The following is a 14,845-nucleotide window of genomic DNA, read 5'->3' on the forward strand; positions in this document are numbered from 1 at the left end:
ATTCAATGCAAACGAAGGTACTTCATGTGTTCTTAGGCTCAGGAAGCACGAAAAAAAAAATTTTCTTTTACAGAACTCAGTTTCCGGTACCAACTTACAGACTTTTTCTTTGATGGGTGAAATAGATAGTAAGTTATATTCTTACAAGATTATGAACAGTTTCTGCACCGTACAATGTATTCATAATTACAGAGATCCCAAAATATGACAAATAACTCGCTTTGCGTATATTTTCTCCAGAAAATTTCGCTGTTGGCCATGTCAATGGCACCACAAAATATGCAGTTTGGACTGATAAGCGGCGAAAATACCGAAAAGACGACTTCTGGACTACAGCCAGTGAGGGAACTAGGACGAGGACCATTTATAACAAAGCAAGCTGACAGAAAGTGTGCGAGGCAGAGGAGCCATCCTCTCATGCTGCTATTGTGATGCAAGAATTAATGCACCAGACGTGTCGCAGCAGGGGAAGAAGGGCTGAATTGGAGCTCCTGTCACACACAAAGGACTCTGGCTGGCGGAGGAGTGGGGCTGCTCACACAAAACAAACGATGTGGTTGCAAATTAGTAGTAAACCACCAACTACATCAAGCGTGAGAGATCCAGGGCTGCAGTGGCTCGGATCCCAGGATTCCAGGATCCCAGGAGGGAAGTGGAATAAGTCAGCCAGCCAGCCAGGCAGTCAGCCAGTTGGGCGGGCGGGGGAAACAGTGCAACTGGGATCATCACCGCCCACGCCCGTTGAAAGCACGCATACCCAGGACCAAAGGATGCCAGGACCAGCACATCGGGAAAGGGGCCCGCACACACAAATGGAATTATTCCGTGCGTCCTGCAAACGGATGCATGACAGACAGGAGACGAAGAGCGACTCCAGCAGCTAACTTCAAGAAGTAAGCCGTAAATATCAAATCGCACTTAACAAGTCTCATATCATACACTCTATTCGTAAGGCTAGGAACATTTAATCAAAACCAATATATATATCCAATAAGATAGTTGCCTTTGTTATATGATACATATATTTGTATTATAAAAATGTAGAATATTATTCTTTTAACTCCCATTAGTTACTATAAAACTGACTGGCAAGCTTAGACAAAAAACTTAATGTTATTGCGTACAAAAAATTCTCCGATGTCAAATTAATTAAACCTATCGGATGTTAGGGCATCCCAAACTGCATAAGCAGCCTAGACTCTAGGTTCCTAGTAAAGTGAGATGGTTGGTGTTCGACTGCTGCATTCACGAGAGAGTAGTTGGTGGGCAGGATAACGTGTGACAAGGCCGCAGGAACGCTGCGGCCCAGCATCCTTGCTCAGTGAGTGCGACGGAGACATGCGGAGTGTGCAGAACAGGAAGTACCGGATGTCACCGGATGTGGACCTAGCTGCATGTGTGTGTGAGTTTCATGTCGTGTGACTTTGGTCATGGTTATGACTCCTGACTCCTTCTCAGGTGTGTGCCTCCGGTCTCCTGCCCTTCGCCTTTCCCTAGTGTTCACCCTTTACATCCTATTCCCACGCCCGTTTCACATCGGCCACGCATTGTCCCATTGTTCAGTCGCGATGTCAGTTAAATGACAAGAGGATGTGTGAAACTATAATAATTTGCAAACTTAGTTGGTAACTCATTGGGGTCACTACCTATTTATTTCTTTCGAACGTATTAATTTAAAATATAGGTACCTATAGTTTAATATTTATCATTTTATCAGAGCTTATAGAGCACCTTTACGGTCAAATATTGTACGCCGCATACGTTTTACTGTTTAAAGGCAATCGTCACGACTCAAAGCAATAATTAATTTATTGCAGGAAATCAAATGCCGCAAAGTTTCTCACCTAGCGAGCGAATTTCCAAATTCCAATTTCCCACGCCCCGCAAAAATTTTGGGCAAATTGCCAAGTGCCACCTGTGTGCCATCTCTGACTGTTCCCCAGCTTTCTCTATTATTTTGTCAAACGTATATTTATTACCGGAAATGTAAAACAACATGGTAGGGTGGATGGCGAAGGGGATCGGGAAGTTTCAGTGGCGGAGACACGTGAATTGCGACCAAAATGACAACGGTGGCAACAGATGCCAAATGAGCTGGGCTGCTGAACCAGTTCCGCCGCCCACTGGAGGATGAGGGTCTTTGGCGTGCAATGGACAATTTTAATGGGAAATGAATTTAATTGATTTTCGCGTGGCATTTTGTTATTACAACCTAAATGAGATTTCCGTCTCTGAACAAATAAACGTTCAATGGGTTCAAATATTAAAAAATGAATGTGCTTAAATTGGATTGGGTGAGAAAAAATAGTAGACTTTTATTTTGATTGAAAAAATAAAGAACAACACTTAAAGCAAAAATAACTTTGTGGGTTAATTGACTACAGTTGAGATACTGCAGACTTAATATAGAACAAAAAAATGTATTTTAAATTGGTTTGTGCTTTTTAGAAAAAAAAGTGTGCTTTAAGGTCTGGCTCCTGAAATTCGAGACCAATTTCAAAATGGGCGTGGTGCGGAAAGCAGCGAAATACATTTCCGTGTTTTGCTTATTTGTTCAAACAGATGTTGCAGTTATAACCAGTTGCCGTTTGTTGTTGGCCCCATTATTTGTTTCAATGTGGTCGCCATTGGATTGGTTTAGTTTTGTTGTAAAATGTTTATTTCGGCGAAGTTTCTGATTGCGTAGATTGGTGCCCAATTTGGAAGCAAGCCGGCAGCTCAGAGAATATTTGAATATATACAAATTATTCTATTTATATTATAATCCTTGATATAGAAACTATATAGGGACTCTTAGTAAATGTTTAGAGGGAACTCATATCCATTCTGTGAATATATGATAAAGTTGATCTTACAGTCAATGTCACTTTATCTAAAATTATAATATTTTACATTAAAATTTTTTGAAAGTGCACTTTACCTTAACAAGTTGCAAAGTTCGAAAAATTAACTTTTAAGTGGTATGCGAATAAGAGAACATATGAAAACTATGTGTAACTAAAGCCAAACAATTTGGAATAAATGAACACTAAACCACGAGATCCTCGCCACTGCCAGAAGTGGTTTATGCACCACCGAATGGAGCTGCTATCACTGTTAAATTTCGACGGCTACCGCAGCCTATTTATAAACATTTACCCCAGTTTAACGCACATCCTGCGTGGCGAGGGAATGTATAAATGGTATACGTGTGCGGAGGGAAATGGCTATTGGCATTTTGGCCAAAGGCCGCACATCCGCTTGTGGTGGACCACAAACGCTGCGGCTTCTTGGTAGGCCCGCGAATTTCTACCACACCAACGGCATTACCGCTAGATTGTCATTTTGCCCGGCTGGGGTCACCAAAAAAACAAAGAAAAACGTAAATGTCAATAATCACGTGAATGACATTTATCAGACCATTAAAACCATCATTTTTACCGGATCCCTGCTGTTTGTTACGTAATTATAAGTTGGTTAATCTCGTAGACAAAAGCTGCTTAAATGTCACTTCAATCAGTTTACCATGCATAAGAGTAAAAACAAAGAAATAAATTTGCTTACCAGCGCTTAATTTTGTTCAACATGCTCTGTCCTTGACTAGAACTTTATTTATATAAAATATACATTTTGATTGTACAATGGCTTCCGCAATCGAAATTAGTTTACTTGCATAGTTTTATCAAAGCCTTTAGGTGTTGCAAGAAGACAACCCACGCATTAAAAGTAGCAAGTGCCGTGCACAATGCAAACAACAACCGAGGCTGCAAGTTTTGTGTGCTCTGAGCACTATGAAAATTCAATTACTTTATTTTTCTGTATCCTCATCCGATTTTCGCCACCCGCCCATATGTTTCATCGCCATGTGCCGGCCACAAAACAAACACACCCACACATTTCCCACTTCCGCCCACCGGACACACACACACCCAAACGCTATGCACCTGTCAGTTACTCTAAACACCAAACATTTTCCACCTTTTTTTATTCGCGAAATTACGTAGAAATTTTCACCCGAAACTGGCAAAGAGAGCATTTGAAAAAGTCAGAAAACAGGGAAAAAGGATGTCTTCCTCCGGCCCACCTCGCAACTTGTGCCCATTGCACACATTTGCGGCTCTTCGCATGAGCGAGCAACTTTACTTGCCAAATCTCCAAAGAACACACCGAATTTCTTCCAGTCTCCTTTTTTCGCTCTCCTATCCTTTGGTCTATTTCTATGCTGGTTTTCTTTTGCCTGGGCTATTTTTTTTTGTCCACGTTATCTGCGAGGTGGAGTGCGAATGAGTTGGAGATGTGAGCGTGATTGCAAGTAACCGAGTTTGCTGGGTAAATTAAATGTATACAGGAAAGGATGTAGGAAAACTAAAGAATTCGAAATTTAAAATTTCGAAATATATTTGAATTAATTTTCTGGACTTACCGTAGCTAATCAAAAAATTGTTAGCTTTGAAGATTATGCTGATATTAGTGTCCATATCTCCGTAAAGAATCTTTACAGCTTAAATTGAATAACTGAACAGCATTCATCTTTCTATGCCATCCCTAAGTGGTGATTAGTTTTTGGATCCTGCATCTCCCTTTTCCCTGCATGTCTGCGGGTTTTTGGGCAAGACAGATGCATTTGTGAGCATAGGCAAGAAAAACGGTCTCTGGCGAAGGGGAATTCTAGTTTGCCGACTGGCTTCTGTCGGTGCTTTTTAGCTTTTAGTTAAATAGCACTCCGTTTTGAGTCTGCGATACTACCGCCCTATGTACCATTCTGCGAATAGTAGTTTTGGCCTGCAGTTTGCCCAAGTTTTTGGCACTCGGTCTGATTGGCAACATGTCAGCCCTCGGATCGCAACTAAGCAAGATAGGGCGACTGTGGCAAAGAAAGATATTCGGAAATCGTTTCGACTTGGTCGGGAATTGGCTTAACTAATTGCATTTGGACGGGAAACACTTATAGAATTTTTATTTTCATTTGTGGATTGGCACATCTTCTTGGAACAGTTTTGATTGCTGACATGTTCCTAGTGTTAATAATTCTGCGTTTGCTGATGGTTGTCGATGCGGAAAAACTCGATCCTAGTAAGTTGAAGCTATTATATAAAATACATAGCTACCGACAAAGTAAAATATTTTAATAGAGCTTTACACCTTTTTTAGGCCATTGCAAAAAGCGTTTCGTTATCGATTGCAAACTAGGAAAAATAAAATGGTTTCATAACCCAGCGGTTGGAATTTGCCTGCGCAGACTGACTTGTCGAAGCGGATTTGATTATCGATCCGAGTGCGAAAGCACTTGCATTGCCGTCCCAAAAAAGAAGGTAAACGAATCATCCAAGATACTTCAAATGATAGATAGGATGTTGATGAAATATAAAGAAAGTGAAAGGAGAAAAAAGCTGAAAACAACGAAGCCTCCAAAGCTCTCGCCAACTCCTTCACTGGTTACATCGACCGATTTATTATCAGTTACTACTCCAGAGACTTTTACGATTGTTATTGAAATACCAGATCTGGAAACCACGGCAACATATCCGGAGGAAACTACTGTAGAGTATTCTAGCGAAGGATACAGTAGCACTACAACACTAAGTGCACAATTGAGTACTAAAACACGTAGAAATACCGTTAAAAAGAAAAAAGTGGTAGTGATAGGGTCTAATCTGACCACAAAAAAGAGTATAATTTCCCAAATTATAGGATGGGGGAAAGGGAAAGGATAAACTATTTATTTAATATATTAAAATTAATCTCAGCTGGCATGTGAATATATTATTAATATATTGTTTTATTTCGTCAAGTAATGCCCCTTGGGCGGCCCGGACTGTAACTAATCACTTGTATTTCTCGAACAACACCATTGCATATAATAAAGACAAAGAAAGAAAAGAATAGGAATATTACTTATTTTCTTGTTTTTAAGAGCAACGAAAAACGAAAACTTAATTATGGAGCATTTATAGCGGGAAATAAACCTCCTGTTGCCTCTCAGGATAATTACGGAACACGAAACAACAACAGCATTATGAGGCAAAGCGAACAAAAAATGTCACCCAACAACAACAAATAACCGCAACTACTTAGCAACATTATACACTTCCGTGCCAGCATCAGGATCTGAAAACCCCACCCAAAACGTAATTATTGTTGCGGTAAATGCCACACCCCACACCCACGCCCACGCCGGCGACCTGCTCGACCACAGAACAGGCTTTTTAATTTTTCTATATACCAAAAAAATTATTGTCCTACGACTATTTAATACCCATTCTTAAAGATACCTTTTTTTGCGAAATAAGAAAACTGAAGTAATGGAAAATGCAATGTAAAATGTAATGTAAAGTAATAAAATACAAGAAATTACTTATACATTAATATTACGTATGGATAATGGCTGTTTGACACTCCAAGTAAAAATAAAATAAATTACACATAAAAAACAAGAGGTATTGTCCACCGGTATAAGATACCGCATATACCCAAACAGTAAGCGGTACGAAAAAAGAGTCGGAAAAACAAACGGTCAGAGTGGGTGCTAAAGACTGAGCGCGAAAGAGAGGTATATATGTCAGCGTGCCGCGAAAATTAATCCATTTGCTGTGACAATGACTTTTATGCGGTTTCCAGAAACGCGACGGTGGCCACCGCCATCCGGAATCGCCATCGCCGGCCAGGAAGCCACTGCGCCCGGTCAGTTGGCAAAGTCAAGCCGCAGGCCAATGCGGGCCAGGGTGAATCTTGGTGGAAATAGACAAAGGTAGCCTGAGAAAAAAATCGGCTGGGCGGCTTCCCAAAGCTGCGACATGTAAATATTTGGCGACATTTATAAAAAATGTTTTTTTCGGACAGCCCCGGGCTCCTTTTTTCGACCGAACGCGAAGCCTTATCAAAGCAATTATCTCTAAGATGCCTCGTCGGCGACCTGCCCGCCCATTCTGGTTAGTAAAAGAGAAGTCACATCGCACAGTGGAACAAGAAGTCGTAGCCAAAAAAAAGATTCTATGTATAATATACATAGAATAATTATTAATCTTTAACCCTAAAGGAAACACTTCATTATGGCAAATACCCGCTTTATGTTTTAATATCTATTTATTGTAATCAAATGTTAACTATTCAACCACTGTGATTCGCTGACAATGACAGTGACCGTCGTCTGCTTTTGTGAATTGGTTGCCTCCGGTTGCCTTTGCTGCCTTTGTTTGATTTGGAACAGTAACAAAGACAAAGTACATAACATTTCTCTTGATTTGCTCTATCTCTTTCCCGGACCACAATTTTTGCGGCGGATTTGCCAAATGCCGAAAATTGTCAAATGTTGCGGTCAATTTGTGGGGTCAAAGGGAAGTTGAGCGAGGCGAGGTTATTTAATGGTGTTTAAATCCCTACTTTTTGGGATAGAGCAAAATGCGCCTTAGCTGGGTTAGAAGTTAATCAAGGTGATAAGAAAGGTAACTACTGTTTAACTTATTGGAATAAAAAAAAAGAATAAAAGGCCAATTATGACACCACAAACATTTGCTACATACTTATCAAGTTTATTGGCAGACTTAAGATTTATACAAGATCTTTTAAAATTTTTTTTCTCTTAAAATAAGATTATTTACATGAGCGGTGGTGGTAAGTTTGTTCTCACTGATGTTGGATCAACCAAAGATGTTTTGCTTGATGGCAGCCCAAATTCCCTGACCACGTTTCGGGGTCAACTCGTTCTCGATTTCCTTGTGATACTGTTCCCGAAGCAAAGGGTCACTGGGTCCCCAATTCTTCTTCGGAGTAAAGGCTCCACGGATTTTCGCACCCAAAGTCTGACCTGGATCTCGAACAATGGCCACGATCATCCAAATGGGCAGCTGAAGAATACCGAAGGCCGTTATTAGCCAGCCAATTGCTATAAATAAAGGGGTATTAATTATGAGTATCTTCAATGAATAATCAGTACTAACAGTAAGCCCAATTTGGATAGACGATATTGTTGTATGTTAGAGGTTGGTAGGTCGCATAGAAATAGATCAGAATAACTGTCATGATCAGCGGGGTAATGATGCTCCAGCAGAGCCTCCAGTACAGGCCCACTTTGCGACCCAGCATGAACTCAATGTCCTTGCACAGGCGATCTGTTCCATAAATCCATCCAATGGTGTACAGCTCGGCGATTCCCAGTACCAAAGCAATCATTGAGGCGCCGAAAAAGTCCACAAGAGTCAGCATATATTGACCGCCCTAAGATACACAAACAAATTGAGAATATTTTCGAAATGTGCAGGTATTTAATTCTTACCGGTGTTATATACATTAATCCAATAAAGAAGCTGACTACAGCGATGAGCAGCGAGCACTGCCACTGCCCAAAGTTGGGAAACCGATCCCGAATGGCGGTAACCGAGCAGGAGGTCATGGCTATGTTCGATCCTATGCCCAACACGAAGAGCATCAGGAAGAACAGCACTGAGAAGATCTGTGGCAGATTTTTGAACTTGGCAATGGCATCGGGATATGAGATGAAGGCCAATCCGGCACCGCCCTTTACCACTGAACCGATGTCATCAGTTCCGATTTCGTGGGCCAGATGGCCGAGGATACCGAATATCGTGAATCCAGCCAACAAGGAGGTCATAGTGTCCAGACCCGTTACAATTGTCGCATCCCTATGTACATTGTGGCCGAACTTGTTGAACGAGGAGTACATGATGATGTTGCCGAAACAAACGGACAGGGAGTAGAAACACTGGGTTACAGCAGCGTACCACACCTTCGGGTCCAAAATCTTTCCCCATTGCGGCTTTATGAAGTAGTATATACCATCTATCGATCCCGGCAGGGTTACAGCTCGCACCAAAAGAACACCCATGATGACGTACGGAAAAAGGGCCAGGAAGTAGGATGCCTTTCCCGAACTCTTCACTCCGCGACGAATAATGAAAAAAACACAGGACCAGGCGATAAAAAGTCCAATGACCAACTCCCAGTTTGGTAGGCCGATTCCTTCCTCGATATTTGGTTTCTCGTGCAGCACTTCCTTACTACAGGAAACGGATAGATTTTAATTAGCACAAATATCATTAAATATGGACCACCACCAAGTACTAAAAGTTAAACAAAGCAATTAATAACTAATTAATATTTGCATGCGACTATCATTCAATACTGGAAGGAAGTTTGCCAAATGACCATCAATATATATGAACTTTTTAATAAATGTTTTTGAAAAGTGATTCCTAGAATAACATTTTAAAACTTCCAAGACGATATTAGTCATATAAATAGTCAATTTGTGAATTTCTTAACAGTATTGTCCCCGACACTTCCAACTTACACAAAGTACCATTCCGAACTGGTGATGACCCGATCGTTTTGTGATTTCATTGTGTTATTTTGCGGGCGCTGATCATCGCTTTCCACTCGAGACCAATTACTCGCATCGGGGGCTGAGTTAATGCAGTGGATACCCCATTCCGCACGGCATGTGGACCAGGGCAATGGGTTGCGAAATGATTCAATGAAATATCGGCCAATTATCGCTACCAGGGCGGCATAGTAAGTGCTGAGCATAAACACCTGGAAAGCCTGGCCAGCTCCAACACCTTAATCCATTCGATTACAAACGAGTTACGAAAAGAAAGAGTTTAAACACAAATCAAATGGGATAGAAGAGAGTTTTGGATGCATTAGGAATCTGGGATGATGGTTGGATGATTAGAAAAAGGAAGCTTAAGACATAAATTGGTTAGTGAGAAGCCGTTGGCAAGGGTTCTCTGTCATAGCTCAGAGAAGAAATCAGTAATTTCTTTAACATAATTTTAAATAACGTTACTAACAAAAGGGATTATATACTCAAATGTCCTAACGATTAGCTTAGTAAATAATGAAAGTGTTACGTCTTGAAAATTAGATAAAACATTTAAATGTTAGAACATTCGTCTATTTTAGAAGATCTTATTTAAAATGAAAAGATCTTTTCAGTTTATATTTCGTTTTTAAAATATAGTGCAAGTATTTATGCTAGGATCGTGATTTCTGAGAGAGTTCAAAGAACGCACAATTGTATCATATTGCGTGTTTATAATATTTCAAGTTTGGGTCACGGCCATACATTGTTGTTATTGAGTTATTCAATCTGAAATTGGATGCAGATATTGACGATGGTGATGGCTGTCAATTGAACTGCCAGTGGATGGTATCACTTTCTGTTTGGCTGTTGCAATCGCATCGGTCTATTGCAGAGCCACTGCAGCACAATTGATGGCAATGGGTGCCATAATTGTCGCCAGAGGGATGCGGGCACTCATTCAATTAGTCGCGTAATAAAGCGGACATTCCGCGCCTTTGTCGGCCGGGCCATAAACTTGAGTATGCCGTTGTGATTTCGAGTTCCGAGCCGCGATAAGATTACCCACAGTGCACAGTCACCCACACATACCCGTAACACCATCGAAAAACATGCCACTGCAACACCACCAACCAATCCACAATGACACAGGCAATCGGAGGGCAACAACCACAGGGAGAGAGAACAAACCACTTACAGAAAATACAACTCCGCGGATGCCACTGGCTGCCGCTGGGGCAAACTATCCATGTCCATGGGACTGGCCAGCTGGGAGGTGTTACCCAGACTGGACGCCACGCAGAAGGATTCCCATTCCGGTCGGCACTCAGACCAGGGCAACGGCGACCGGAACGATTCGTACAGATAGCGCAGGGTTATGCCCATTATGGCCACATAGTAGGTGGTCACCAGGGATATAGATATCACCTGGCCGATTCCGACACCTATAGATGTGGTCGCGTATTTGGGACACGAGCGGGCGAGTTGATGAACAGAATGACGATGTAGATTCTGCAGTTCGCTATTGTCATGCTCTTGGTTAAATGGGGTAGTTTAATATTCAAAAAAGAATTTTGAGATCATTTTCCAGAAAATGAAAAATGTTTTCTGATTGGACTAAATAGATTTTGATCAAATGGAGGTACATATGGAATATTAAATATTTGTTCAAAAAACTGTATTATACGGATCACAGATGTACATAAATTACAACTCTAAATTATAATATTCAAAAAGTATATTTAACCAATTTTAAAGGTTAAAGGTTGCTTTGTCTTTAAAAAGGTTGCTTTAAATAGCTTATTTCCTTCTATACTTTTAATTAGTCTGAAAAATGTTCTATCCCCACAAGAGTATGACATCTTCGAACTGACTTCAATGAAATCTGGGACGCTTACCTTTCATCGCCGGGCACAAATCGAACACTTTAACCGAGCCGCGACTGGAAAACTGGCCAATTACCATTTCCAGATAGTAAATCGGTTTGCCAATCAGGAACAGGACAATGAGATATGGTATGAGGAAGGCGCCACCGCCATTATCGAGGGCAGTGAAGGGGAATCGCCACACGTTTCCCAGACCCACGGACATGGCGATGCAGGACATCAGGAACTCCACGCCCTTGCCCCAGGTGGCACGCTCCTCTGGCACTTTGGCTGCCTCCTGGTCATCGGAATTGTCTCGCAGTGCTGGACTGTTGGTCTATAGAACGACGATTAGTTGGGTCGTGGATTATGTTCCAAACGTTTCACGGAAAGCCTACCGAAATCTCCACTGTGCTGGCCGTACTGCGTCCGTCGTCGCCCACGAAGGCTAGATTTTGGTGGTTCCTTTGCGTCGTATCCATATTGCCGGTGGAAATCTAACTGAAATTATTCGTTCCGTTAGCATCGAGTTGTGGACTAAAACTAAGCTAGATCGTATTTGGGATGTTCTTTGTTGAAGCTGTATAACTGACAATCAGACTAACCCACTGATCTTGTAGATAAGATATGATGTCACTGTCACGAGCCAGATAAACTTAGATGGTTAATAAGATACAAAGAAAGATTCGCTGCATTGCCCTTTAGATACTGAAATATGGCACTTGTCTGGCCATGATAAGAGATTTAAAAAGTTAATATTCTGGAAAGTTTACAAATTGTAAAAGAGATTAAACATTTCTCACCTTAAGATAACATTAATTACTCTGCTTTACTTATGATTTGCGTGCAGCTTTTAAAAATAATTTTCTTCAATAAAATTATATATCATATTGGGTAATTTAGAGATTCTAAGTTGATACCTATTAGTTTAATGTTGCAATTAAGTTTAGTTGCTATTTATCGGAAGTAATCAACCCAGTGCTTAAATTTGCTAAAAAAAATTACGTTTAATAAATAAATATTTATTTATTGGCTTGAACAATTATGTGAGCGAACTAAAGATAAAGTCCTTTATTTACCGAATCACTTAAGCAATTTACACCTTGTTGCATTTACGGCATCAACTGTTAATTGGTGTGAGAGATAAAACTGCTAAACCGTGAGTGATATAATGATATATGTGTATAAATTTATATGCATTTGTATGCACACAAAATATGAGTATGGTTGACTTGACGAACCGGTTGACTGTTGGAAAAATATTGACACGTATTGTTTGCATTAATTTACAATTATTAATTTGCCGTAAAGGAGCACGTTTTTTGATTGAAATTTGGCATGTTAAATAAAATTCATTCTATTGTCTCATACATTTGTCGGAATTGTTGAGTTCTATAGCGATTTCTTACAGAATGTCAATATAAACTTTTGTTTTGATTAAGTAAAAGAAACTAAGAAAATATAACATTTTCAAATTATTAAATAGTTCCGATGACTTTTAAGATTGATTAACATTATGGCAAGCAAGTGTACATATTAGTTTAAAATATCAGCTTGTGGCCACAACGATAAATTACAAGTTATTGCACCATTAAAACAAGCAAAAATGTTACTAAGCCAATTTTTGCATAAAATATACATTGATCATCAAATATCAATTAAAATCAGCTAATTAGTGGGGGTCAGAAACCCTTTACTCCTCTACTTTCAATTATTTTTAAACAAGACTCATTGAGAACCTGAAACAAATATGTTTGATTGACGTCCAAATCCGCAATAAAGCATTTGCATTTTTTATTTATGTTGGTCTCATTATAAAACTGGTTTTGAATTCTGCTTAAAAATATTCAGTTCTCGGCGTCGCGAAAAAAGTGATTTCCCCGAGCTATGAGTCAGACCATCTGAACATCAGAACTCTATTTTTTATCTTTTATTTTTGTTCTTGGAATAAAATGTAGAGAATGGAACGTGACGTCATTAATTTCAGAGATCCGTGATTGGTCAGAAGCAGTTATATCTGGTTACATCTTATATTATGAGTTTAAAGACAAGTTAAAAAGCTTTAAGGAAATGAAATGCTTGCATAAATAGCAAACGTTTCGGTTATTTTCCTCTACTAAAGCTACCAATTCATTTGATGTATTTGTTATTATTTTCCTGCATTGCAAACAGTTTTACACCTATCTATATTCAAATGAATGGTACAATAAAACGCATTCAAATTTGCTTAGTTTGGATCCCAAACACTTCAATCGGCTACCGTCTGGGCATTAGCATGCAAAAACGTGTTTTTTTATGGGCAACTTGTTGCTCTCAGTACCAAAACAAACGGATGATAACGATCGATAGGCGAACCACTATTTAATATGCACGCATTCAGTGTTATGATTTTGTTACCCACGTTGCGTATACGTCATTCCCGTCATTATTGGCTTAGTGGTAGCGGTAGAAGAGGTCAAACCATACTGAATGAATCGAAATGCACAAGGATGTAATGGACTTAAGATGCAGCACATTATTAAACAATAAAAATTTAAAATGCAATAGCCTATTAATCCGTCAGATGGCTTCTTAATTTTAAGCTGTGTATAAAACTTGCAATCTCAAGGACACGCCTGGTGCAGCTTAATTTGATCTCTGCTTCCTTGAGCTGATTTTATGGAGACTTACCCGGTTTATTTTAGCCACTTCTTAAACTCGATATTCTTTGTACACTAGTTGTAATTACACCTTCACTTCGACTCAATTCACTTTGCGACAATTGGGCTTATGCTGATTTGCAGGTGTTGTTGTCGGTAGTGGTTGTTAATGTTGGTAAGGTACCAGTGCCAGGCGGCTAAAACAGCTTTGAACCGGCTGAAGTTTTGTTGAATTAAAACTCTTTGCCCAAGCCAAGGCTATGAGTTTTGAAAATGTTAAAAGTTATATTGGCTTTAATGTTATTGTTTTGGGAACTGTAGGGCTTAACTGATTGGCACACACGTTTTTGGCTATTTTAGAAAAGCTTCCGAGCCGAGAGTGTCGCATCCGAGAAACCCGTTATTATTGCAAGAGCCTTTGCCGCGAAACGCGTTTCCCGATCGCGTGAGTCAAATAGCCAAAAAGCCAAGCCGAACGCCAGCAGCCAACTGAATGAGCCAGGGCAAGGTTTCGATGGTTTTATTGTGAACTTGAATCTAGAGCCGTCGTCGTTCGAGCCATCGTTACTGCCAGCAATATAGGTGAAAGCTCAACCTACAGTTTGATGCTGATTGGGTTGGTGTCTATGACGACTGATCTTCCCCAAATTGGTTGGTAACCTAGCTAACTACGGTTATAGTTACTTGATCTTATCTAAAATATGTAAATAAGAATATGCTTACGTATATTTGGACTGTTTATAAAATTTAAATTATTCTCCATTAATAAGCCTTATCTGAAGAAAGATCAATTCTTAGTTTGGTTTATATACTTTAATTAAGTTTGAACATGGTACATTTTAGTATTTTTGCTGGAATAAAATCCAGCTAGATCTAAAATTAAATGCTTTAAGCGACGAACTGTAGCCGTCTAACAGCCCTGAGCTATGCACTTACACTTTTCTCATTACGCACACCAAATACACACATAGACCCATTGTTCTTATTTTGGGCAGCCGGAGCACGAGGAGCGGTAGCTAAGCAAAACAACACAAATTGTTATG

General features: G+C 39.9%; 2 protein-coding genes across 5 annotated transcripts; one reads left to right on the forward strand and one right to left on the reverse strand.

The window, feature by feature from the left end:
- Positions 1-4,966: 4,966 nt before the first annotated feature.
- On the forward strand, positions 4,967-6,234 carry LOC117150562. The gene is made up of 2 exons (XM_033317513.1): positions 4,967-5,052; positions 5,131-6,234. Exons 1-2 carry the CDS (start codon positions 4,989-4,991, stop codon positions 5,691-5,693), a joined length of 627 nt encoding a protein of 208 aa, XP_033173404.1. The 5' UTR covers positions 4,967-4,988; the 3' UTR covers positions 5,694-6,234.
- A 1,253-nt stretch (positions 6,235-7,487) lies between these two features.
- LOC117150204 (sodium-dependent nutrient amino acid transporter 1) lies at positions 7,488-14,279 on the reverse strand. 4 transcript variants are annotated; one of them, XM_033316997.1, is made up of 7 exons: positions 13,834-14,279; positions 11,562-11,660; positions 11,197-11,500; positions 9,287-9,554; positions 8,252-8,993; positions 7,917-8,193; positions 7,488-7,861 (listed from the first exon to the last, which is right to left on the reverse strand). In XM_033316997.1, the coding sequence occupies exons 2-7, from the start codon at positions 11,643-11,645 to the stop codon at positions 7,617-7,619; spliced, it is 1,920 nt and encodes a 639-aa protein (XP_033172888.1). In that variant the 5' UTR covers positions 11,646-11,660; positions 13,834-14,279; the 3' UTR covers positions 7,488-7,616. The 4 variants fall into 4 exon arrangements, with proteins under 4 accessions (XP_033172888.1, XP_033172886.1, XP_033172889.1 ...); XM_033316995.1 differs by having other exon boundaries at positions 11,562-11,664; XM_033316998.1 differs by lacking the exon at positions 9,287-9,554 and adding an exon at positions 10,497-10,743 and having other exon boundaries at positions 11,562-11,664.
- Positions 14,280-14,845: the final 566 nt, after the last annotated feature.

The sequence above is a fragment of the Drosophila mauritiana genome, chromosome 2L (genome assembly GCF_004382145.1).
Source record: "Drosophila mauritiana strain mau12 chromosome 2L, ASM438214v1, whole genome shotgun sequence".
In the NCBI taxonomy this organism is placed as follows: Eukaryota; Metazoa; Arthropoda; class Insecta; order Diptera; family Drosophilidae; genus Drosophila; species Drosophila mauritiana.